Source organism: Telopea speciosissima, chromosome 2 (genome assembly GCF_018873765.1).
Source record: "Telopea speciosissima isolate NSW1024214 ecotype Mountain lineage chromosome 2, Tspe_v1, whole genome shotgun sequence".
In the NCBI taxonomy this organism is placed as follows: domain Eukaryota; kingdom Viridiplantae; phylum Streptophyta; class Magnoliopsida; order Proteales; family Proteaceae; genus Telopea; species Telopea speciosissima.
Window position 1 is genome coordinate 53,437,345 of NC_057917.1, and position 25,560 is coordinate 53,462,904.

At 40.6% G+C, this 25,560-nt stretch overlaps 1 protein-coding gene across 2 annotated transcripts; it reads right to left on the minus strand.

Annotated features, from left to right (window-relative positions):
- Positions 1–419: 419 nt before the first annotated feature.
- Positions 420–23,987, minus strand: LOC122649671 (acyl-carrier-protein phosphodiesterase PptH-like). Of its 2 annotated transcripts, XM_043842910.1 has the most exons (7): positions 23,849–23,987; positions 22,759–23,160; positions 22,099–22,218; positions 21,931–21,984; positions 20,240–20,403; positions 1,354–1,530; positions 420–653 (listed from the first exon to the last, which is right to left on the minus strand). In XM_043842910.1, the coding sequence occupies exons 2-7, from the start codon at positions 23,149–23,151 to the stop codon at positions 446–448; spliced, it is 1,116 nt and encodes a 371-aa protein (XP_043698845.1). In that variant the 5' UTR covers positions 23,152–23,160; positions 23,849–23,987; the 3' UTR covers positions 420–445. The 2 variants fall into 2 exon arrangements, with proteins under 2 accessions (XP_043698845.1, XP_043698844.1); XM_043842909.1 differs by lacking the exon at positions 23,849–23,987 and having other exon boundaries at positions 22,759–23,192.
- Positions 23,988–25,560: the final 1,573 nt, after the last annotated feature.

The following is a 25,560-nucleotide window of genomic DNA, read 5'->3' on the forward strand; positions in this document are numbered from 1 at the left end:
ACCCTAGGTGTAAATAACCCTTCCAAAAATCTTATCCTACACATTTCCTTAAAAGCTTAATCCACCCATTAATGGGGCAAGTGCAAGACTCTGAGATGATGATGATAGAGCCAATGGAGATAGAAGAGTCAAGCATATATAATTCATCAGTTCATTGTCAAACCAGGGAGGTGAGCGTCATTGCAATCCCTAGTCCCTACTTCTTCAAGTTAAGCATCTATAGTTCATTAGTCCATTGTACTCCATTATACATCATCTGCAAGAAGGAAGATACCAGGTTGCAAGAGAGAAAGCTAAAATGATTAAATATCATATTTAATTTACTTAAAATTTATTTTATTGTTGTTAGATCTAGCAGCATAAGGTGCAAATTCAAATATACAGAGTTACTAGCAAGTAATAAGGGGAGAGTAAATGTAAAAAAAAGAAAGGAAAATGAGTTTTATTATCTTTTATAAAATCTGGAAACCCAAGGTGCAAGTTCCATGTTTTCAGGATCTCTTTTGTTTCTAGAATAATAATCGGACCAGTAACATGGTGATATTTGATTATTCAATCTTCCATTGCAGTAGATGCAGAAGGGTAACCAATCTTCACCACCATTCATCCTCCTCTTCCTTTCTCTTGGATAAGCTAAGGGTGCCTGTACATATCTGCATGAGAGAGAAGAGACTAGGCTATGAAAATCAACCAGGAAAAAAAAAGTTCTTCTAAAACTAATTATCCAAGAACATAACATGGACTCCATCTGAAAGAACAAGGGGACTGGGTGTGGAACACAAAATCCCTTGGCAAATTACAAATCCAAATGGTGAGCCCAGAGATGATGACAAATCAAGCAAGATGTCTCCCATTTTGAATGGAAACAGTAGGCAAAGTCCTCAAGGTATGTTGTGTCCTCGAAAAAAAAAAAAAAAAAAAAAAAAAAAAAACCCAACTCAAGGAACTTGCATGAGTTTCTGAAGGGCTGTATGGGTAGAGCCCAGATTAATAACATTTACACACTCAAGTGGAAGATGGCATTTCCCATTTGGAGGATGTCACATAAAGCATTTATACAAACAATTGTAGCCGAGAAAGCAAATCCATGTAAGGGATAAACTACTGCAGATGAACTTTTTTTTTTTTTTTTTTTTTTAAATCTAAAGAACTCTAGCTCAGACTTCTCCAGCAATGAAACATACTCCTGATGTGGTTACCCAATGGATGGGCACATTTGTGCCCAGTACCATTACTAGAGAAAGCTGACTGATGAACCCAATCATGGGGGAGGAAATCTACAAGCTAAAATGTGTTCCAACTTCTAAGACCACATGATTTTAAAGAAGAGGTACCCAAGGTGACAAACAGTACCTGAGACCATCAAGCACAGCATCCCAGCAGAAATGTGTATGACCAAATGCGTGGCAACCAGTTGCACTCCCGTTGGCCCCATGTATAGATCTTATGCGGTCTTCAAGATAATCAGAACCAATAATCTTAGGGAGGTTTGGATAGAATAACATCCTCTTCTCTGGACATAGCTCTTGCCTATGACATGGAAACACATAGAGTTCAGTATATATGTTACCTGAAAGAACTGGCTTAGAAACAAGAATATTTGCATGAAAACAGAGACTACATAAACCAATGTGACAGGAACATGAAAAGAAAAATCACATAATGACAAGTAAAACTTAATTTTCAAGAGATCCATAAAGGTAAGCTATGAATAAAATTAAACATTTGAAGCCTAAAACAATGAATTTTTGAATTGAAAATCTACTTGAAATGACTAAGATAATGGCCATCTATCCAGACTCCAGTTTGTCTCACTTCCAAACATTTCATTTCCCCTAAAAATTCCTTAGTTTATCCCATTCTAGCCATCCGGTAAAGGATACCAAATCTCATGCCCATAGGGCCTCCACATGGGCTGAACAAGCAACATCCCCAGTACATGACAAAAGCAGCCCTCTTAATAACTCAAACCCAGAAGACACTGGTACAGCTTGAACTTTTCTTAAGAAATTAGAAGTACCTAAATGTGACTTCCAATATTCACCAAAATGATCAATATTACCACAGCAGGACATGCAATTGCTAGAACGGAGAAGAACCCTATTTTCTGCATTCCAAATCTTTTCAAAGTTCCCCCATCATGGTTTCTTCACAAATAACAACTCTCCAACACCTTATATAATCATAAGGCTCCACAAATGCAAGGCAAGTCAAAACCTTGATCCAGTCATTTTGGCAAGAGTGCTACATCCCAACATCCCATCCTCACATTCTAAACATCAAAGAAAAGATACAGACCCATAAGATCAATCGGTTAACATCTGACTCTTGGCCATGTCCACTTTCAAATTTACACTCACACGACATCCTCAAACCTTCTTGTAGCTGAAGACTGGATAGCTGGGGATGGGAAGAATACACAGGTGCAGGATAAATTAGGTATAGTTGCTTTCAAGAAGTAAAAATTGAAGGTAGCTAGGTTCCAGCATGCCGTATCCAGAATCCCTTCCATCACACCCTTAATAACTGCCACATGGCACAGCTTGGTTGAGACCTGTTAACAGACCAGAATTAGGCTGAATGCTTGGATGATCAATTCATCCCAAGCACCTTCTTATTTATAAGAATAATAAAATAGTAAAATCTGTACATGAGCAATGTGGGACTCAACCAAATATACAAAAACAATAAAATAACAGGGAAAAAGTCCAGAATACCCCCACGGTATTCTGGCCCATATATCTAACACTCCCCCTCAAGTTGGAGCATATATATCATGCATGCCCAACTTGACTAAGATAGGATGAAACAGCTTGCTACTCAGTCCCTTAGTGAACACATCAGCCAATTGATCAGTAGACTTCACAAAGGGAACACAAATGAGGCCGGCTTCAAGCTTCTCCTTGATGAAATGTCGGTCAACCTCCACGTGTTTAGTGCGATCATGCTGGACAGGGTTGTGAACAATGCTAATGGCAGCTTTATTATCACAATAAAGCATCATGGGAAGGTGGACAGCAACACCGATATCCTGCAATAATCCTTTGAGCCATAGAAGTTCACAAATGCCTTGTGCCATTGCACGAAACTCGGCTTCAGCACTGGACCTTGCCACAACATTCTGCTTTTTACTACGCCATGTGACAAGGTTCCCACCCACAAAGGAACAGTAGCCAGAGATAGATTTCCTGTCGGCAGAACCAGCCCAATCGGCATCAGTATAAGCCTTAATCTTAAGATGACCATTGGGAGATGGAAGAATTCCCTTTCTTGGAGCAGACTTCAAATACCTCAAAATACGACGGACTGCATCCATATGAGAGGAATAGGGATCATGCATGAATTGGCTCACCAAATTTAAACAACTGCTATGTCAGGTCGTGTGTGGGAAAGATAGATCAGTTTGCCCACTAACCGCTGATAACCACCCTTGTCAACAGGCTTACCCTCTTTCTCCCTAAGTTTTGTAGTAGCTTCCATAGGAGTATCTGAAGGATGACAACCTAGCAGCCCTGTCTCAGTCAATAGATCAAGGACATATTTTCGTTGAGAAAGAAAGATGCCCTTTGAAGATCGAGCAACTTCTATCCCTAAAAAAGAGGACCAAGATCTTTGACCTCAAACTCAGGGCCAAGGAGAAGCTTCAAATTCCTGATTGCAGCATCATCATTACCAGTGACCACAATATCATCCACATACACTATGAGAAGAGTAACCTTGTCACCAACTCGTCTGATAAACAAGGTGTAATCAGCATTGCTCTACTTGTAACCTACTAAAATCATAGCCTTATGAAATCTGCCAAACCAGGCCCTAGGTGACTGCTTCAACCCATAAAGAGCACGCTTCAACTTACAGACTTTGCCCCTAGTCTTGTCATCAGAGAAGCCGGGTGGAATGTCCATACATACCTCCTCCTCAAGCTCCCCATGAAGGAAGGCATTCTTCACATCTAACTGCTGGAGATCCCACCCAAGATTTGCAGCACAAGATAATAACACCCTGACGATGTTGAGCTTTGCCACTAGTGCAAAGGTCTCCTGATAGTCAATCCCATAAGTCTGAGTGAACCCCTTTGCAACCAGGCGTGCTTTATACCTATCCACCAAACCATCTGCCTTCTGTTTGACCACAAAGACCCATTTACATCCCACTGGTTTTTTCCCTGGAGGAAGAGCCACACATCGTTATCAAGGCGTCGCCTAAGCATCCAGGCGCCTTGGTGGACTTGGGCGCCTTGGCCGCCTTGGCGGGCGCCTTGGACGCCTTGTTCGCTTAGTTGGTGTCGCCTTGAATTTTGACCCTCTCCACCGCCTTGGGTCGCCTAATCGCCGTGACAACTATGGAGCCACAAGATCCCACGTATTATTTTTATGTATTGCCCTCATTTCTTCCAACATTGTTGCCTTCCACTTTCCATCTGTAGATGCTTCCTGCCAATTGTTAGGAATCGAGATAGAGGAAAGAGAAGATACAAACGCACGAAAAGAGGGAGAGAGAGAGCTATAAGAAACAAAACGAGATATGGGATGCAAAGTGCAAATCCTAGTACCTTTGCGATGTGCAATAGGTAGGTCGGAAGAAGAGGGATTACCAGGAGATGTAGGATCCGGGTCTGGAGCCAGCAATTGGATGGGTACTGGTGCTACAGTGGGTTGTAGCTGCCCTTTGTTGGATTTGCCCCTTGTATAGATGATTATGTTAGAGTTGTCGATTCTCTTCTGAATTCACCAATAGTTCTCTGGACTGGAGTCAGCTCCCCCTGGATAGGAACATTAACAACACTATTTTCAATGGTTTCCCCTTGTAAAGGATTCCCATCAGGTGAAGGAGGAACAGCCAGAGGGTGTTGGGCATCAACCAAAGTAGGATGGACAACATCTAAAGGAAGTTGGGCAGCAGCCGTGGGTGGTGGTAAAGAAGGCTGGACAGCAGCCTAAGGAACCTCAGGTAGAGGAATCTCAAAAGACACATCTTCACTAGAACTCTCCCCTTGAAGAGGTGGCGAAGAATAGTAAGAAAGGGACTCATGGAAAACAACATCCATACTAACCATGGTACGGCGGGAAGGGGGATGGTAACACTTATATCCTTTCTGGGTCGGAGAATAACCCAAGAAAATACAACGAAGCCCCCGAGGTTCAAGCTTGCCTGGAGATCTAGTATCTTGAGCATAGCACACACAACCAAACACCTTGGGAGGTACAATAAATGAGGAATTCCCCCTCAAAACATCAGAGGGGCTACGGGAGTCAAGCACCCTGGAAGGTAGCCTATTGATTAGATAGGCCGCAATGAGAACCGCATCCCCCCAATATTGAGAGGGTACATTTCTCGCAAACATCAAAGCCCTGGCCATTTCTAATAAATGGCGATTTTTCCTTCTGCCACACCATTCTCGGCAGGGGTATCAACACAACTAGTTTGATGAAGGATGCCATGAACAGCTAAATATTTTTGAAATTGGGATTTTGTGTACTCTGTTCCATTATTACTTCTCAATACTTTGAGAGTAGCCTGGAACTGAGTTTGTACCATTTTATGAAAATGCTGAAAACGTGAGAAAACCTGATTCTTTGTGTGTAATAGATACACCCAAGTATGCCTAGAATGACAATCAATGAAAGAGACAAACCAACGATGACCAGAAATAGATGCTTTACGACTGGGGCCCCAAACATCAGAATGCACTAATTGAAAACAAGAATAACTCCTTTTATTTGAAATTGGATAAGCTGAACGTGTCTGTTTGGCCAGAACACAAGCCTCACAAAAACAGTCATCCTTAGTACGAAAGGTGACCAAACTAGGAAATAAATGTGCTAAAATTTTAAAGGGGGGTAACCTAACCTAGAGTGCCACTGGTAGAGTTCAGAAGAGACCATGGAGTTCTGGTGTAGCGGAGAAGGCAATGGTGGTGGAGAGAAGCGACCGTCATCAAGCAGGTACAGCCCACCATGCACTTTACGCAATCCAATTGTCTTCCCAGATTCCAGATCCTGAAACACACAATGAGATGGAAAGAAAGTAACTTTGCAGTTAAGATCACGAGTAATACTACTAATAGAAAGAAGGTTAGTAGTAAAGTTAGGAATGTGTAAAATAGAAGACAAGGGAAGAGAAGAAGTGCAGTTGATGAGTCCTTTTCCAGAAATGGAAGAAAGGGAACCATTAGCCACCTTGACCTTGTCTTTCCCAGAAGTGGGGGAATATCTGTGAAACAAGCTAGAAGAACCGGTCAGATGATCTGTAGCTCCAGAATCTATGATCCAAGGATGGGAAGCTACAGAAGCACAACGACCCCCAAATGCAATACCTGACCGGGCAAAATGTGAACCTGAGGGAGCAGACGTACTGGCAGGAGCTGATGTAGTAGAGGCAGCAGCAGCGGAAGACCTGAGCATACGTAGGAATGCCTGTAGATCATCCTGGGATAGACCAGTGTCAGTAGCAGGGGCCACAGTAACAGTTTTAGACTGATGGGCCTTGGTCTTTGTCTTTGTCTTTGTCTTGGCAGCCCTTTTAGCTTCAAAGTCAGTCGGTTTCCCATGAAGTTTCCAGCACTTCTCCTTGGAGTGATAGGGTTTGTGACAGTGCTCACAAATGACAGTCCCTATGGTAGAATCACTAAGAGAAGCAGTGATACTAGGTGCAGGAGTGGCAGGGGCAGCAGCCTTGAGAGCTGATCTGTCAGTAATGGGGGGGTGCAACATGGCAACCCGACGGTTCTCCTCAGAGGACACTAAGGCATAAGATTGTTCAAGCGTGGGAAAAGGCTTATGGCCCAACACTTGAACACGAATCTGATCGTACTCCACATTTAAGCCAGCCAAAAAATCGTAGACCCTAATCTTGTCTACATGCTTCTTATAGGAGGCAATATCAGCAGCGGAACTTGGGTGAAAGTTAGAAAAGTGATCCAACTGCTGGCAAAGGCTACGTAAAGTAGCATAATATTTAGAGACTGTCAATTCTCCTTGAGTAGTGTAAAGGACCTTCTTCCTGAGTTCATAGACCTGGGCATCGTTGCCAAGCTGCCCGTAGGTTTCCTTGCAAGCAGCCCAAATATCCGAGGCTGTGTCAAGAAGAAGAAAATTATGTTGTAGTTCTGTAGTTATAGAGCCGATGAGGTAGAACATGAGAACTCCATTGTTGGCCAGCCACCTGTCTTGAGCAGCTCCAATCTCAGTTGGCATAACACTGGTGCCAGTAATATGACCAGTAAGGTTACGGCCAGCAATGGCAAAGGAAGCTGACCTAGACCAAAGCAAGTAATTAGTGCCATCCAACTTGATTGGATTAGGAGTAAAGTAATGATAATCTGATTTGCTATGTCCATCACCAACAGAAGTAGCAGTCGAATCCACTGAGTCACCCATGAGAGCAGTAGTGAAGCCCAAATCACAGAGAGGTGCTGTTATGAAGAGAACCCCACGAAAGCCTGCAAGTTAAGGGCCGAAAACTGGAGGAGAGCCCTCCGGTAATGATAGAATATTAATCTCCAAATAGCAGCAACAGCAACAAAGTGAATCCCTTGGATCGATTCTTACAGAGTTTAAAAAACCTTGAAAGTTCTGAAATCGATGTAGGGGAGAAGGAGAGCAAAAACACTGCAGATGGAGCTGAAAATAGGATGGAATGGTCCTCTAGCAATGCTGAATCACCCTGCCAAAAATCAGCCGCAACAGAAATCTGCAAACCCTAGATCGATATTGGTCAGGGTTTTGAAAAAACCCTGAAATGCTGAAATTGATAAAGGATGTAAGATGCCAAAAAACTGAGTTGTTGCAGCCCCAACCAAGGTCGAGTGTGTCTGTTTAAGTAGAGAACCAGCCTTCAAAAAATCAGAATCAATAGAAGTCACCAGCCCCTAGATCAATAGTTGTCAGGGTTTTAGAAAAAACCCTGTTTTTTGTGAAAAATCGATCTTAGGGGGTCTTGAACAGATCTGATGAGAGGAACAGATATAAAAGAGAAGGTCTGCTGCAGTTTTTGGTCTTCAAATAGGAGGAGTGGTCCCTTGTAGCAGAGATGGAAACAATCCCCAAAAAACTGAAGAAGCCAAATATCGCCGACAGGTAATAATCCCTATCGAGCAGAAAATCATACCATAGAAAAGAGGTAATGGAGGGCAGCAACTAGATCTTGTAGATCACCTCATTAGTGCTGCCCTAGTGGGAGAATGAAGAGCAAGAGAAGAGAAGGAAGAAACCGAGAAGGAAAAAAAAGGAAAGAAGGAACTGAAATCGAGAATGGAAGAGAGGGGGGGTCCCTAATTCGAGATCTGCTCTGATACCATGTTAACAGCGAAGAATTAGGCTGAATGCTTGGATGATCAATTCATCCCAAGCACCTTCTTATTTATAAGAATAATAAAATAGTAAAATCTGTACATGAGCAATGTGGGACTAAACCACATACAAAAAAACAATAAAATAACAGGGGAAAAGTCAAGAATACACCCCACGGTATTCTGGCCCATATATCTAACAAGACCTAAATTTGGAGGACATGTTGCTCACATCATCTATTCATGTTCAAAATTTCAAACCAATTTGACATCCACATATTCCAGTCTAGAGGTTTAAGAAAAGTCTGAAAGTCGAGGAAGTGAACTCAGCAAGAACTCAAAAGAAATGACATCCCCAGCTCAAAATGAACTCAACAAGAACTGTTAAAAAATCAAGAGGGAAAGGTCATTCATGGTGTCCCATACGGTTGACATAAGTCACCAAATTTGATAGGTGGTCTATGAGGGGCTCCCGAATCTAATTACCAAATCATCAATTCATGTGGCTGGAAATTGGCAAGGGTGATGAACTTTTTCCCCAAAGTTAAAAACAAGGCGCATCTATATAATGTTATATCATTATATTAATTAATAAATGTCCTTATAACTTTGATATTATATATAGACTATCAAAAAGCACATGCTTTATAGGACTTTTTATATTTAGCTATGAATGAATATTTTCAGTATCCTTGGATTCTAGTTGAGATATATATGTTTCTTGAAAATTTTTCATGTACAGGTAATATCTTATGTGTATTCATAGGGGAACAGAAAAAAACTATGGAAGAAGGTGATGATATATTTGGTCAACTAGAGGCCAGTTCTACACACAAAACCTCCATAAAAAAGGAACAGCTAGTAGATTCCCCCGTTAAACCGTGAGTGTTGGGAGTTATATGTACACCACAATAGGGGGAATCCCTCTATCGTGGGATAGTTTCTATTAGATGGATTTTAGTAGTCTATTTGTATTATTAGACTAGGACTCCCAGTTTCTAGATAACTTCTCTTTTATATACGTTCCTATTCTGATTAGGAAAGTCTCTGTTCTCTAGACTATTCTTATGTAATTGGTTTGATCTATATATAGCGGTTCAGAGGGAGGCTAGAGGTATCGGTTGTTAGACTCTCTAGCAGCCTTCTCTCCCTTCTTCTTCTTCTCATCGGTTACTGGTTTTTAATTCTAAGCTTTGTTACTGTCACATGGTTGTTAAGAGTACTTAGTTTCAGGGGTATATTTGTACTTAGACACTTACTTATGTATTTTATGTGCTATTTGTATTAGGCTAAGGGCCTGAGTGTAATTAGATATTCTTCTCAATATAAGGCTGTTTGTCTCAAGTTGAGAGACATAACACATTACACCAAATCGTGTTTGAACTTTGCCTCCCTTGGAGCTTTGCTCCTCTCTTCTCTTTCTCCTCTAAAACCTAACATGGTATCGAGCACTTTCTTCCGGAGTTTGAAGGTTGTGTGGAAGGCTGGAGTGAGCTGCAATCCTGTTGCTTCTTGCTGGTTGCGAAGGAAACCTTGGGGTATCTTCACCAAGCTTCTCCTTCCTTGTTTGACAACCAAATAGGAGCAACCGGATGCTCTAGCATCGTTTGGAAGTCTTCTTCCCTATCATTTGATCCTCTCAAGTCTGCTGGTAGCATCAGAGGAGAGAATCTGAGTTTCGGCCGACAGTTTTTCTCCCGGGCCCGCCGTGATCGAGCTCTTGGAGTGATCCAGCTCTTAGTGTGAGCTTTGTTTGCTGCTTTCTTTGGGCCATACAGCATCGTTTTGGGTAAGGAAGACTTACCCTTGTTGCTCCGCTGCTGTTTGCTGCTTCGTTTGGGTTTTACAAGCCTTTTTTCAGTTTTTCTGGTCTCTTTTTGCTCATTTTTTCGCTTTGTTCAAGGAGCAGGTGGCGTGGTTGAAATCTGTTGTTTGGACTTATTAAGCATTTGATTTGAGTTAAATATGGGTGACAAAAATGAGGAAACAGCCTTGCCTTTGTCAGAGACCCACTTGCGCATCATCCTCTGTCCCTTCATATGAGAACACCAATGTGCAGCTTCCCATTGTCAAGTTGGACAATACCAATTACCTAGATTGGTCTCGATCCATGAAACTGATCCTTAGGTGTAAGGGAAAGATGGGGTACATAAATGGCAGCATCAAGGCACCTCTTCCTACCGAGCAAGGGTATTCCAAATGGGACACGAGAACTCACTGGTGATGGCTTGGCTTCTTTCTCAATGAAGCCTCGAGATTGGACGGAGGTTTATGGGTAAAGAGGCGCCAAAGATATTTGGAACAGTGTAGCCCGTATCTTTGATCGTGTTGGAGACTCTACAAAGGTGTACCAACTTCTCCAACAGATTGTTAGCCTACGCAGCGGTGATAGAAGCATCTCTCGACTACTATTGTCTTGTTGTGGGCTGTGGGAGGAGTATGATCACTATAGAGATCTTCGATTGTGTCCTCGATGATGAAGTCAAGGTACACAGGTTGTTTGAGAAGGAGAGGGTACTATTTCTTCTTGGTGGCCCGAATCCTGAATTTGAGCCTCTAAGGGTACAAATCCTTGGCCGACCTAGTCTTCCCTCACTGGAGGAGGTGTGTGGATATCTACAGAGTGAGGAAACCCGTAGGGAGTGCCATGGAGACTAGTATCAACACCACTATTGAGCGCTCTGCTCTTGTTTCTTCCATCCCTAAGGACTCCACTAAGGGAGGCGATAAGGGGGCTGCTAAGGGGTCTTGAAGAGCCGATTCTTATGTGACCATTGTGGTAAAACTGGACATACGAAGGACTTACGTTGGGATCTCCATGGGAAGCCCCCACTGGTTCCACTGGGGATGAAGGACAGCGGAAAAAGGGGCCTAAGGCTCATGTTGGGGTCATTGAAGCTGATTCATCCTCCCTTTCCCACCATTGTTGCCTTTCGGGGTTGTAGCCCACGGACAGCTTCACACGCAGCCCCTACTTCATCAGACTACAGCCTCTTCCTCCTCCGGCATCACACTGGGTTATTGACTCGGCGCCACGGATCATATGACCGTAGGTCCCCAGTATAATTCCTACTCTGTTTGTTCGGGAAAGATAAAGTAAAAATTGCCGATGGTACATTCTCTTCCATCTCTCGGTAAGGGAGATATCCAGGTTACACCTTGCTTACCCTCAAGTCTGTTTTTCATGTTCCCAACTTTGCTACTAACCTTCTTTCCGTTAGCCAATTGACTAAATCTTTGAATCGCTTTGTCACCTTCTTTCCTACCCATTGTCTTTTTCGGGATTTGGTGACGAGGAAGGTGATTGGCGGTGGTCATGGTGATGGCTTATATGTTTTGGAAACGGTGCTTCCTCGTTGTACAACCTCAATCCTATGTTTGTGGGCTAGAAGGTGGACGTACTCAAGAGGATATTTTGCTTTGGCATCGTCGGTTGGGACACCCTTCTTTTTCTCATTATGAGGAAACAGTTACCTCACTTGTTTACTTCCTTTCCAGTCTCTCATGTTTTTCATTGTGAACCTTGTCTATTTGCCAAAAGTTGTAAACAGTTTATACATCCAATGGTAATAGATCAACTTCACCTTTTCATCTTATACATACCGATGTTTGGGGGCCTTCCCTGTTACCTCTTTGCGTGGCTTCCGCTTACTTTGTCTCTTTTATTGATGATTATTCTCGGGTTACTTGGGTGTACTTGTTGAAACATAAAAGTGATGTACATGTTGCATTTACAAATTTCTATGAGTTAGTGTATACCCAATTTCAAACCCGGATCCAAATTGTTCGTTCGACAAAAGTGGGGAGTATATGTAAAGTGGTTTGGAAACCTTTTTTCTCGACCATGGCATTATTCATCGGTGGCCTGTGTTGATACCCCACAACAAAATGGGGTGGTGAAAGAAAAATCGCCACCTTCTTGAAGTGGCTAGGTCCCTTTGGTTTACCATGCATGTTCCCAAAACTTTTGGTCCGATGCTCTACCCATTCTTGTCTTTCTTATTAATCGCATGCCGTCTAGTGTCTTACAATTTCAAGTTCCTCTTGCTGTCCTACCCTCACGGTCTTCTTCATTCTCTCTCCCTCCAAAGGTGTTTGGTTGTATTTGTTATGTACATGTTAGCAAATCTGCCCGCACTAAATTGGATCCTAAGGCTCAAGTGCATCTTTCTCGGGTATTCCTCCACCTCCAAAGGATATAAATGCTATCATCCTCCCCTCGTCGGTGGCTTCTCTCCGAGAGATGTCCATTTCTTTGAAACCATACCTTTTTTTGATCGCCTCTTAGGGGGAATGTTTATCGCTTGGTAGTGGTATGCGGGTGAAGAGGTTCCCGAGTCTGCATCTCACTTCCTATCTCCTATCCTGTTCCTATTTCACCTTTTCGATTGACAAGGAAAGAGAAGTTACGTTGAGGGGGAGCCTTGATAGAGAATGTAGTTGAGGGGAGCTACTTTGGTGTATACGAAGGAAAGGAGAAATCTGCTTCATGGCTGCCTATAAAGAAGACCGCCTAAAATCCTTCTTCATCACCTCATCCTGAGTCTCCATCCATCGAGACAGTATACCTTCTTCTACCCCTATATCCTCGAGACTTGGACCTTCCTATTGCCCACCGTAAGGAACTCGGGCATGTACTAATCCCATTGCCAAGTTTGTTTCCTATGATTCTATTTCCCTTACGGTATAGCCTTTCTCGTGGCTATCTCCTCCATATCTATTCCCAAGAATGTAGGCGAGGCTATGGCGGATCCAAAATGGAGAGAAGCAATGAACACAGAGATGTTGGCACTTGAGAAGAATCATACTTGGGACCTTGTTGATTCCCTAAAGGGAGAGTCCCCGTTGGGTGCAGATGGGGATTCACGATCAAGTTCAAGTCCGATGGTACCGTGGAGAGATATAAGGCAAGACTTGTCGCTAAGGGTTATACACAGTGTATGGCATTGACTTTCAGAAACCTTTGCTCCAAGTGGCAAGCACAACTCCATCCGGGTACTTCTCTCAATGGCAGCAAATCTTGATTGGCCTTTGTACCAACCGGATGTGAAGAATGCATTCTTACATGGTGACCTAGAAGAAGAAGTGTATATGCATCCTCCTCCTAGGTTCAAGCATCTGGTGCCGGTGGGAAAGTGTGTCGTCTTAGGAAGGCTCTTTATGGACTCAAGCAGTCTCCTAAGGCTTGGTTTGAAAGATTTAGACAAGCTCTCTGCAAAACGGATATACTCAAAGTCAAGCTGATCACACATTGTTTATACAAAGGAAGGACAGCACTATTACGGCTCTCATTGTTTATGTTGATGACATTGTGGTCACGGGAAATAGTGAAGCCGAAATCTCAAAGCTTAAACTTTACTTGTCTCGTGAGTTTGAGATCGAGGACCTCGGTCCATTGAAGTATTTCACGGGGATTGAGGTTTCTAGATCCAAGCAAGGATCAATGTTTGTCAAAGGAAGTTTGTTCTTGATCTCCTTACGAGAGACAGGCTACTTGGGATGTAAACCAGTCTCCTCCCCATTGAGCGAGAATCACGGACTAGGGGAAGATTGTGGTAAACCGCTTGTGGATGCTGAAAAATACCGAGAGATTAGTAGCGAGTTAATCTACCTTTCCCTCACTGAGACTGACATTACCTATCTTTGTGGGAGTGGTGAGTCGGTTTATGCATGCACCAAGGTGGGACATCTTGATGCAGTTGAGGATCCTCGGTACTTGAAGTCATGTCCTGGAAAGGGTCTTCTCTTTTCTAGGAATGGTAACTTGAGAATTGAAGTATATACGAGATGCAGATTGGGCGGGTCTATTTCGATAGAAGGTCCACCTCCGGATCTTGTACATTTGTTGGGGAAACTTAGTCACCTGGAGAAGCGAAGCAACTTTGTGGTAGCTAGGTCAAGTCTTGAACGAGGAATTTAGGGCCATGGCTCATGGTGTGTGTGAAATCTTGTGGTTGAAGAAACTTGTCCAAGAATTGGGGTTTGAGGCAGAGAACCTATGAGTCTATCTTTGTGACAACAAGGCAGCCATAAGTATTGCACATAATCCGGTCCAACATGACCGGACAAAGCATGTTGAGGTTGTGGGCACTTCATCAAGGAGAAAATAGAGTCTAAGACTATTTGTACCCCTTTTGTGAAGACAAGTGAACAAGTGGCAGACATATTCACCAAAGGACTTAGTTCTCATCACTTCAGTTTTATGTTAGACAAGCTGGGTATGTATGACATATACCACCCAGCTTGAGGGGGAGTGTTAAGAGTACTTAGTTTCAGGGGTATATTTGTACTTAGACACTTACTTATGTATTTTATGTGCTATTTGTATTAGGCTAAGGGCCTGAGTGTAATTAGATATTCTTCTCAATATAAGGCTGTTTGTCTCAAGTTGAGAGACATAACACATTACACCAAATCGTGTTTGAACTTTGCCTCCCTTGGAGCTTTGCTCCTCTCTTCTCTTTCTCCTCTAAAACCTAACAATGGTATCAGAGCATATTAACCAGTAATCTCTCTCTTTGAATCAGTGTTTTGATAGTCCATTAAGGATTATTATTGTTCTCTGGTTGCAGCAACCAATGCTGTCTACGTATTTTTTCTTTTTGCCCTAGATAATGATGCTACGAAAGTAAACTAGGGCACTATATAACTTATCCACTGCTGCTCATGAAAATTTATCGATTCAGACTTCAAGTTTTACTCATATGGTGGTTGCAGTTCTGATTTCTGGAGTTTTTCTTCAAGCTACAACTATCGGATATTATTCTCTATTCTGCCATCAGATGTTCCTGAAGTTTTGAGGGTTACTTCTACCCTTATAGAGACTCAATCCATATTTTAAGGGTTTCTTGGGGCTTGATTTTCTGCAATCCAAAATCTACTCTACAGTAGGCGTCTGCTCCTTTTTTTGGTCTATTTTCAGACCCTATATTATTACAATTACTTCTTGGTTCAGGTATTTGATCAGCCTCAATTTCTGGGCATTTATTACCCTATCCTAGGGTCTCCTTCGACTGCACTTTCAAGCCATTCTGACTTGTGGTTCTTGAAATCTTTAAAATCTCTCAAGATCTGAGTTTTTTCAACTCTGTTTTTAGGAATTGTTACTGCCAGCTAGTATCTGTGAAGGTTTTCTTGATGCCGATCTCTTTTAGCAATATATTTGGACTGCCTGAGTGTACTACTAGAGTTTTTGGCTCGTTGATTGATGCTTGGTTTGATTCCTTTATTACCTGTCTGTGTAATGGCTGACCCGAAAGTTCCAGATGATAATGTTCACATTCAGATTACTAGTATTAAACTCAACAGAGTATCTAACTATATGTTATGGGCTCAAGCTGTCCAAGTTTACATTCATGCCAAGAGGAAGATGAAATATCTTACATCTGACCCCCCTCCCCATCTGCTGACTCTAAAGACCCCACTGCCATGACAGCCTATGAAGAGTAGATGAGTGAAGATTCCAAACTCAAGATTTGGTTGTGGAACATTATGGATCCAGTCATTGCCGCTATATTATGTTCCACACTACTGCCAACGGAGTTTAGGATGAAAGGAGAGTTTAGGTGATAAATCATTGATTTGAGTACTTCAGCAGCTACAAGGGCATCATTGAAGAACTCCAGATCCATCAGCCTCTCACTACTGATCTGGAACAACTGAAGATTCAGAGGACCAAATTTCATGTTGCGAAGTTTATGTCTGGTCTACATCCTGACTATCAGTCTGTCAAGAGTCGGCTACTTGCCAAGGAAAAAGTACCATCTCTGAATGAGACTTTTTCACATGCAGCGTATGGTATGTAACCAAGTTTGCAGCGTAGTCCATTACCCATCTTGAGTGTGAAGCCTGCGAATTGGGAAACATCATAGATCATCATTTCCCCTTAGGAGTATTTCTAGGAGTCTGTCTTTATTTCATTTGATTCATTCTGATATTTGGGGTCCATGTTACATTAGTAATAGATTTGGTTTTTATTACTTTGTTACTTTTATGGATGATCACTCCCATTTGACTTAGTTTTATTTATTGAAAGATCATTTCGAATTTCTTATTGCCTTTAAGAATTTTACCATGAAATAAAAACTCAGTTTGATGTGTCTATCAAAATTTTTTGATCTAATAATGTTCTTGAATATACTCAAAATGAGATTTTTCAAATTTTCTTGGATAATGGTATGATTCATCAAACGAGTTGTCCCATACCCCTTAATAAAAAGGGGTGGCTGAATGTAAAAGTCGACACTTATTAGAAGTTTCTCGATCCCTTTTGATTCACATGCAGGTTCCCAAACACTTTTGGTGTGATGCTGTTCTTACTGCTTGTTTTCTTATTAACATGATGCCCTCTTCTGTACTAGATAACCAGTCCCCGTTCTCTGTGCTTTACCCTAATGATTCTCTTTTTCCTCTTCCGCCACGAGTTTTTGGTTGCGTATGTTTTATTCATATTTTACAACTTCATGTCAATAAGTTGTCTCCCCAAGTGGATAAATGCACTTTTCTTGGTTATTCTAGGACTCAGAAGGGCTATAAGTGCTACGATCCTATTTCTCATAGGCAGCATGTTAGTGCTAATGTTATTCCTTCGAGGATACATCATATTACTCTCCTCCACTAACGTTTCTCGCTCCTCCACTAACTTCTCCTGCGGTTCTGACAATCCTCCTATTCATAGTTCGAAAACTCGTTTCATTTCGGTGTTTCGGGCTGACCGAAATATCCGAAAATATTTCGGTCGAAATTTTGCATTTTTCTGTTATGTTTCGGTAGGTCATTTCGATGGGTTTTAGGCCAAATTAAGGCCTGAAACTTCATAGAAACCCTATTTAAGGCTATATAAACACATTTAAATGTTCGCACTGCAAAAATAGTCACCCAAAGTGGTGTTTTGGATTTGCACCATTGATTGGCAATGTACGGTCAAATCCTAATGTATAACTTAATTAATTACACATACACATTGTTTAAGACTTTAAGTACTAGAGGACATAATAAATTAATGATTAATAAGCAATTTAAACAAGTAAATTGACTTAGAAGTTGGAAACATAAAGTGAATGACTCATAAGTAATAACTTAAGTCATAATATTAAGTACAATAAATAAATAACAAGTTAAGAAGATGATATCAATATGACAATATCCCCAATAGTCCAATACAAGTCAAGTAGTCATCTAGTAACTCAAATGTTTACAAATATTCTAATAATAATACTCTGGCGTCCAGGATCGACCCAACTCATAGTCTGATGGAGCCGACATGCATTGTTCTCTGACGTCATAGTATAGGAGAAGAAATGACCGAGACTAACGATGAGAAAAAAACCCAAAAAAACCAGAGCTTGTTAAGTCTTGGTCGAAATTTCGACCGAGACTAACGAGTTTTGGTATTTATAAAGCTACTTTTGAAAAAGGAATCTCGATATCTCGCAAGATTTTGATTTTGTCTCGAGATATCGCGAGATGGTCAAAATTTCGACCGAGTTTTTGCATTTTTTTTATTCGAGCTGCTGTTTCGTTTCGGACAGATCGAGATACTCGAAATATTCGAGATCTCGACCGAGATTTCACGAGATTTAGTACTATGCTCCTATTCCTTCCCTTATTCCATTAGATGCTAAACCACTGCAGGTGTATCAACGGTGACAAAACATTGTGCCTCCTACTTCAAGTCTGGTCCCTGCTCTACCCGCCATACAAGCTGATCCTAGTTCTACAGTCCCTCCTGACCTTCCAGTTGCCCTCCAAAAAGGTCTCGCGTTCCTGCACTCACAAATATCTGACTACCTACCCTATTGAGGGTTATGTGTCAATTTCTCATCTTCCATCTCCATTTCACAATTTTACTTTTTCTTTGTCTACTAACTTTGTTCCTTAAAATCAGGCTGGAATCTGGCTATAGACATAGAAATGGATGCCTTACTATCTCGCCAGACATGGACTCTAGTGGATTTAACTCCAGGTAAAGATCTTATGAAGTGTCGTTGGGTGTACACCATCAAGTACAATCTCGATAGTACTGTTGAACATCTTAAGGCATGGTTGGTTGCGAAAGGGTACACTCAGACATATATAGAGTGGATTATTTTGAGACATTCTCTCCTGTTTCCCGTTTGAATTCAGTTCGTGTTCTCATCTCTGTAGCAGTTAATTTAGACTGCCCCCTTTAGCAGATGCACATCAAGAATGTATTCTTATATGGTGACCTTGGAGTCCCTGTGCGGCACAAGAACTCCAAGATCATAAGTATTTCCTTAGCATTGAGGTCCTACAAAGTAACAAATGGATTAGTCGGTCACAGAGAAAGTATGTATTAACTTATTAAATGAAATAGACATGCTTGCTTCCAAGCTTGTTGACACCCCTATGTACCCCCATCAGAAGTTTGGAACTGATGATGGAGAAGACCTTGTAGCCAAGCACCAATATAGGAGACTAACAGGCAAACTCATTTAACTGTTACTAGGCCTGATATATCATTTGCAGTTGGTGTCATCAGTCAGTTTATGCAATCACCAAAGAAGATTCACTAGGAGGCAGCATGTCGAATCCTAAAGTATCTGAAAGGGGCTCCAGGAAAGCGGCTCATTTATAGACCTCATTAGAGTGTTGATCCAGTAAAGTTCTCTGATGCTGACTAAGCGGGTGCTGATGATGTTAGAAGGTCTACCAACTGTGGCTAGGTCCAGTGTCGAGGCTGAGTATCTAGCTATGACTCATACTGCAGCCGAACTAATGTGGTTGATGTCGTTACTCCAAGAGTTGGGGTTTCCAGTTACCACTCCTATGAAGATGTTTTGTGATAATCAAGCTGCTATCTACATTGCTAGTAAGTCAATGTTCCATGAGATAACTAAGTATGTTGAGATTGACTGTCATTTTATGAGGAATGCTGTCATGAACAAGCTGATTGCCACTCTGTTTGTTGCTTCAGTCGATCAACTTGGTGATGTCTTCACCAAGCCTCTGTTTGGTCCTGCCTTCCGGAAGATCTGTTCCAGGCTGGACATAGTGATCAATATGCTCCAGCTTGAGGGGGAGTGTTAAACCGTGAGTATTGGGTATTACATATACACCATGATAGGGGGAGTCTCTCTATTGTGGGATAGTTTCTATTAGATGGGTTTTAGTAGTCTATTTGTTTTATTAGACTAGGAATCTCATTCTCCAGATAACTTCTCTTTAATCACTTTCCTATTCTGATTAGGAAAGTCTTTGTTCTCTAAACTATTCTTATGTAATTGGTTTGATCTATATATAGCCGTACAGAGGGAGGCTAGAGGTATCAGTTGTTAGACTCTCTAACAGCCTTCTCTCCCTTCTTCCCATCAGTTACTGGTTTCTAAGCTTTGTTACTGTCACACCATTAGGATTACTTGTTGAACACCAATGAACTCTTCTTCCTTGAATCCCTTGATCTTGATGTGAAACTACTCTCTTTTTTTTTACTCTTAGCTTTTAGAAGTTCAATAGTATCAAAGCATGACCCTACTTCCACTCATAGTTGTCAAGGCGTCGCCTAGGCGTCCAGGCCGCCTTGGTCGACTTGGTCGCCTTGGGCACCTAGGCGGCACCTTAGGCACCTTGTTGGTGTTGCCTGGATTTTGGACCCTCTCCACTGCCTTGGTTCGCCTAGGCGCCGTGACAACTATGCTTCCACTACATGTCCTAAATGCCAGTATGCCACTTTGTACCAAGCTCTTACTACTTACAACTCATACCTGACAGGCGCCATATATTTCTTGTACAACGGGAAACTGTAAGTGCAATCAAGTACAAATTCGGGTTCATTAACACATATAAAAACTAACCTCGGAAGAGTCAAGAGAAATTAATGTTGGCCAATTATTGAAAACTTAATAAAAATTATTAAAATTTATGCAACATCTAATGTTGGCCAATTATTGATCATAAATTTAATATTGACTTCAAAAATGAGAAACTAACCTCGGAAGAAAGTGAGAGAATGTGATTATGCTCTCACACAATCTTTGGATGTCCCTGACCAGAATCCTGTTCTTCTCATTCATTGCATCAAAGTATACAGCAAGGGCAAAATCCTTGCTCGAAAGTCTATCAGGCCACTTGCATGCATGGAAGTCCTTACATGCCTGCACATATTCAAATATCATTATGGGCATAGAAGAAAACCACAAGTAGAATGCATGAGAGCTCACAAAAAACCTGAAGTCCCTAAGCTTAAAAACATTATCCAATAGTCACTTTGAATAACACGTATAAATACTGAAAAAAGAAAATCAAACCTTCACTCTATGGCTATAAAATTCTGCATGGCAACCCCGCAAAAAAGAAAAAATGCACCAAAGGGTCTTATCATCTCAAGAGTGAACTAACTATCCCAATAACTAAAGGCAAATAGAAAACAGTTTTCCCACCTTTTGGTAGAAGCTAATTAACTTAGAAACAAAATTTATCACCTACAATAAATGCAAAAACAGTAAGATGCAACATGCTTAAAAGATGTATATCGATTCCTGTTTACCCTGAGTGGAAGAAAGAAAAGTATGCATTTAAATCCAATTTTTACATGTTTAAATCCTAGAAAAAGACTTATTCAGAGTTTGAATCTTAGAGTTGGATTAAATTGTCAGATCTTAAAATTATACGAATCCTAGGTTATTTAGTTTATACCAAGTTAAAGTGACCCTTTAATGGCCAAAGAAACAAGGGCAGTTTTGACAATTTCCCATAAGCGATTCAAACCTAAGAATTCAATTAAAGTATTCTTTAATAGACAACTAATAGGGCAGGTTTGTCTTTTTCTCTTTTTGATGCAGAAGAAATAAATCAGTTTTGACAATCTTTCAGAAAACAATTACCACATACTGGTCTCTACCTTTTATTTTTTCCTTTTTTTAACAAATATTTCTGTACTTGTTTTAGAGGTCCATTTATATCTTTTATCCCATTCACACTGGAGAAGTGCAGTTTAGTTGGGTTGTGGTCTTCTTCACAAGCAGCCTAGAATAAGGATAAGAATAAGAGCTTACATATGCAAGCATAGACTTCAAGGGACTTCAGAAAGCACAGACTGTCTTTCTTTTTGTTCCCTCCCCTACAGTCCTACCTCAAGTAGGAAACCTTTCCCTTTTTTGTTTTCTCCTTTCAAAAGCCCACAGCTTGCTCTTTCATTATCTGTGCTGGACTAGGTTTTTTTTTCTTCTTTATTTCCTTTTTCAATTCGAAAAGATGTCTAGGCAACTTATAGACATAACTTGAGAGCTTCACAAGAGGAATAAGGGGATGTTTGATGTCAAAGTTTCAGATGTATTAAAATCTATTTGGATATTGGCTTGAAATTATTCGATAGGGCTTATTTTCACTATGAATTTAGCAGGTTGCCAGGTTGTAAGAACATTTTTTGGAGTAACTGGAGGAATATTGTATTGGAGGGTGAGAAGCAGGTTTTATGTGAATCTTATGTCAATTTATTTAGAGTTCCATACATTGTAGAGTCAAAATTACACATATGAGACACTATACTTGAACAGTTTCGACATCATCTATATCACTTCAGGTTCTGTTGCCAATTACCAAAAAAAATAAATATATAAATAAAATTATGTCATCACAATCAATGCCTTTGAACCCTTACTAGGAGAAAGAAAGTGATTCACCATCTCCAAAGAGGGAATGTAGATCCCCTGAATGTCCTTCTCTCTATCAAAGCTCTGCCAAATGAATTAGTCAATTTAGAGAGGTAAAAGCAGCATGTTACTTCAACTGAACGATCTTTACTCTATATTACCAAAAAAGTTCAATTAATGTAATCAGCATCTAATCACCTCATGGTACCAAGAAAACAAAGGAATGAACCCCAGACCATCCACGATCTTAGGACCGGTTTCAACTCCAATTCTTCTACATGCATCAAGTAATGCGTTCAACTTTTCAATTGAATCAACCTGAAAAGTACAAAGTCAGACTAAATATTGAGAAGATATTTCATATGTAGAAATATAAAGCATCATTCTCAGAAGAAATTGGAAATATGAGGTTCAACAGATATTTTTTAATGAAATAACCAGCCCTGAAACCGACATGTATGATCTGATCCTTCACACAAGATATAGATGATACCGTGGGAAAAATGTTTCTAGTCAATGAAAATTCATTAAAATTTAAAAACATGCAATTTATACAAGAGAATTGGAATACAATTACAGGGAAGAACTAACTGAAAAACACAATATTTATGTTTAAAATTTTTATTATTTTATGAATGAAACATGTCTACCTTGCAAGAATGTGGAACTCTTATCATTACACTATAGTAACAAGCATTTTTTTTTTCCCAATTGATATATGAACAGAAAATTGAAAGTGCAATCAGGTGATTCGTTAAAATGTTGTTTCTGGAAAGATCTAATGTGTAAGATGGAAGTCCATTCCATCCTTTATGATGCTACTACAGAAGATTAATGAGTAGATCGTAAGTTGCTTACATAATCCTCTCCTCGACACCAGAGGTCATGGTTTCCAGGTACATAGAAGACATGCATGAATCTTTCTCTCAATAGAGACATTGTCAACACAAAGGTCTTGTACATCTCGGCCACATCACCCGCAACAAGAAGAATATCCTTCTTGTATCCCACAGCTGATAAGCATTTCACCCAAGCCATGTTTTCTGAGTAATCAGTGTGCAAATCAGAAAGCACAAAAACCCGAGGCCCAGTTGCCTCTCCATGATCAGAAGGCAATATTTCAGGTCTTCTAATGTAATTTCTTCTTATTTCTTTCTTGTCTCTTTTGGGGATGAAACGATCCGAAATGTACTTGGGCCAGTTGCACTCTTGAGGTAAACTCACACAGGATGGGAAGAACCCCACCACCATGTGTATGATCTGGCAAAAGGTTCTTGTATCACAGTCATTACAGATATACAATCTTCAAGACTAAAGTTATTAATCCCACAAGTACAATAAGTTGATAGGTACATTCACCCAAAAAAAAAAAGTTGATAGGTATGATTCAAATTTAGGCAAAAAATAAAATTCGTAGTATATAAAAATCTGATTCCAACAAAGCAGGTCAAAAAAAGAGAACCTCGAAACGAAGATTCAGCAGAGTTTAGACTAATCCAGTTCCGAAAGAGCAGACGAACCGCGTAGCCTGAGAAATGAAAAGTTTAAGGGAAAAAAAACTTCAATTCTCCAAAACACATAAGACCCATTGAAATTAAGAGCTAAAAATCAGAAATTTGACAAGATGAAAGATAAAGATCTCAGGAATCCACGAAAGACAGCTAAAAGTGAAAAAGACGAAATTCTCAGAAAAATCAATGCGGAGCAACAGCTGCAATTTCCAGAAACAACTGAGTGATTGAGGAAGACGGGTTAAAAGATGAAACTTAGCAGCTGAAAACGGAAACAAACTGCATAGAAATTCGTAGATGATAACCTGAATAAAATGTCATTGGCATGATCAAGATGAACCCGAATAATGACTTTAATCCATTTCCCGCGAGGGAAAAAAAATTTCTCAGGTAGTCTAGTTATAAAGAGGAGGATTTGCAAGAGTCAACAAAAGTACCTTTAACACAAGGCCATCGGAGACGCTTGGCAGACGAGGATAGAAGACAAATGAAATCGTGGGAGACGTTCGAATTTCGAAATTGAATGGAAAAGCGAATTGTGATTTGTGAAGCGAGCACCATGCACCTCACTTGCAGCCTCCCCGATCTAGTTGACTTCGACCTCAGCCAATTTTAGAATCGGGATCCGGAACCGGAACCGGAACCGGTCTGTTAGAATCGAATAGAATTTATTTTTTTTTCCCTCTTTCATTGGGTTTTGATTTTGAAAAGTGAAATTCTTGTCTCCATGTATCTTTGAGGAGTTGTATGAAATTACCAATAATGGGTTTATTTGTTGAGTTGTATAAAAACGATTGAAGGGTACCAAATTTCGTATTGTAGGACTATACCTTCATGAGATTATAATTTTCTTCCCAACTTTAGTTGTTTCAGCCATGGTTCGTAATTTTGGATTGGATCGACTAATATCATTTGGATCGGATCAGTATGGTATCGGTCGAGACTAATCTGATATCAATTCAATGGTACAACCAAAAGGTAAAAAGGTAATCAAAAACAATGTTTATTAAAAAGCAAGGGTAAATCTATCCATTCAAGACCGATCCAGATCGATTTTGGCCTTGACCGATCTGTAGATTAAGAACCATGGTTTCAACAGATTATTCCACTTGAATCGAATTTGAACTAAATCACGACGATCGTATATGAATTGAATAAAATCAAATATAGGAACCAAATCGGGGTTCGATTACAACTTGAGGTATTGAAAATTATTCGCATTTGATTTCGTACAACTAAAACGGAAAATCAAAATCGACCAATTGACACCCTTGCCTCAAGGTATGTTTGGACTTTGGATCCATCTATTGTATGGACTATGGAGAGTCATTTTCTTCATTTTTTTTTCTCTATTTTTATTTAGGGGAAAGTTTTAAGATCCAGATCCTCTATGGCGCGCTACCTGTAGCGGCCTGAGCGTCGCAGACTGAACCACGCACGCAAAGACCACCTTACCCCTGCCCAAACGCCTAGCCCGAGCAGGGGTAAGGCGATCATTGCACGTGCGGCCCAGTCTGTGCTGCACAGGTCGCTACGGACAGCTGTGCCATAGACAATTTGAATTGAAAGTTTTATCACTGGCTTATACTTGCCTTATATCTACTCGTATTTTTATCTGCTCCATTTCTTGTCCTCTCACATAGATTTTTTTTATTATTTTCCTTCTTCTATCTTGAGATGTGAACCCCATGTAGATGATACTACTCTTCACCGCCATTAATTTGACATGATCATCTTGAAGATGGACGTCCCAAAGTTATACCAATGACTAAAACTCAAATGTTATCCATGCCAAGTCTGGTAAGCTTTGGCAGAACACTCACTGATGATCGTCGCAATCAGTGCCTAAGGAGTGTCAACAACACTGTTAGGATCAACACAGGTAGGCTGAATGGATGGACACAGTTAGTTTGGTGACAACAGACTTATTGACAAGCTTGCATTGCATTTTAAGACCATTGCCATTCCAAGATTTCACATGAACTACCATGTGTGAATCCGTCTTATATTGAATCCCACTCATCAAAATAGACCACTGCATTAAGGGTTTCCACCTTCAAAATTCAAACAATCAAATTAAATGAGTCAGTTAAGAGTACAAAACTAAACGATCAAAAAGGATTCCTACATAGAGGAACCATTATCAGTA

Excerpts from the sequence above, each read along its gene's own strand:
- LOC122649671 (XM_043842910.1), bottom strand. The coding sequence starts at position 23,151 with ATGGTGGTGGGGTTCTTCCCATCCTGTGTGAGTTTACCTCAAGAGTGC. Across the intron at positions 1,531-20,239 it reads TTCTCTCACTTTCTTCCGAG|GCAAGAGCTATGTCCAGAGA; the intron begins GTTAGTTTCTCA and ends TCCATGTCATAG. Across the intron at positions 654-1,353 it reads GCTGTGCTTGATGGTCTCAG|ATATGTACAGGCACCCTTAG; the intron begins GTACTGTTTGTC and ends TCTCTCATGCAG.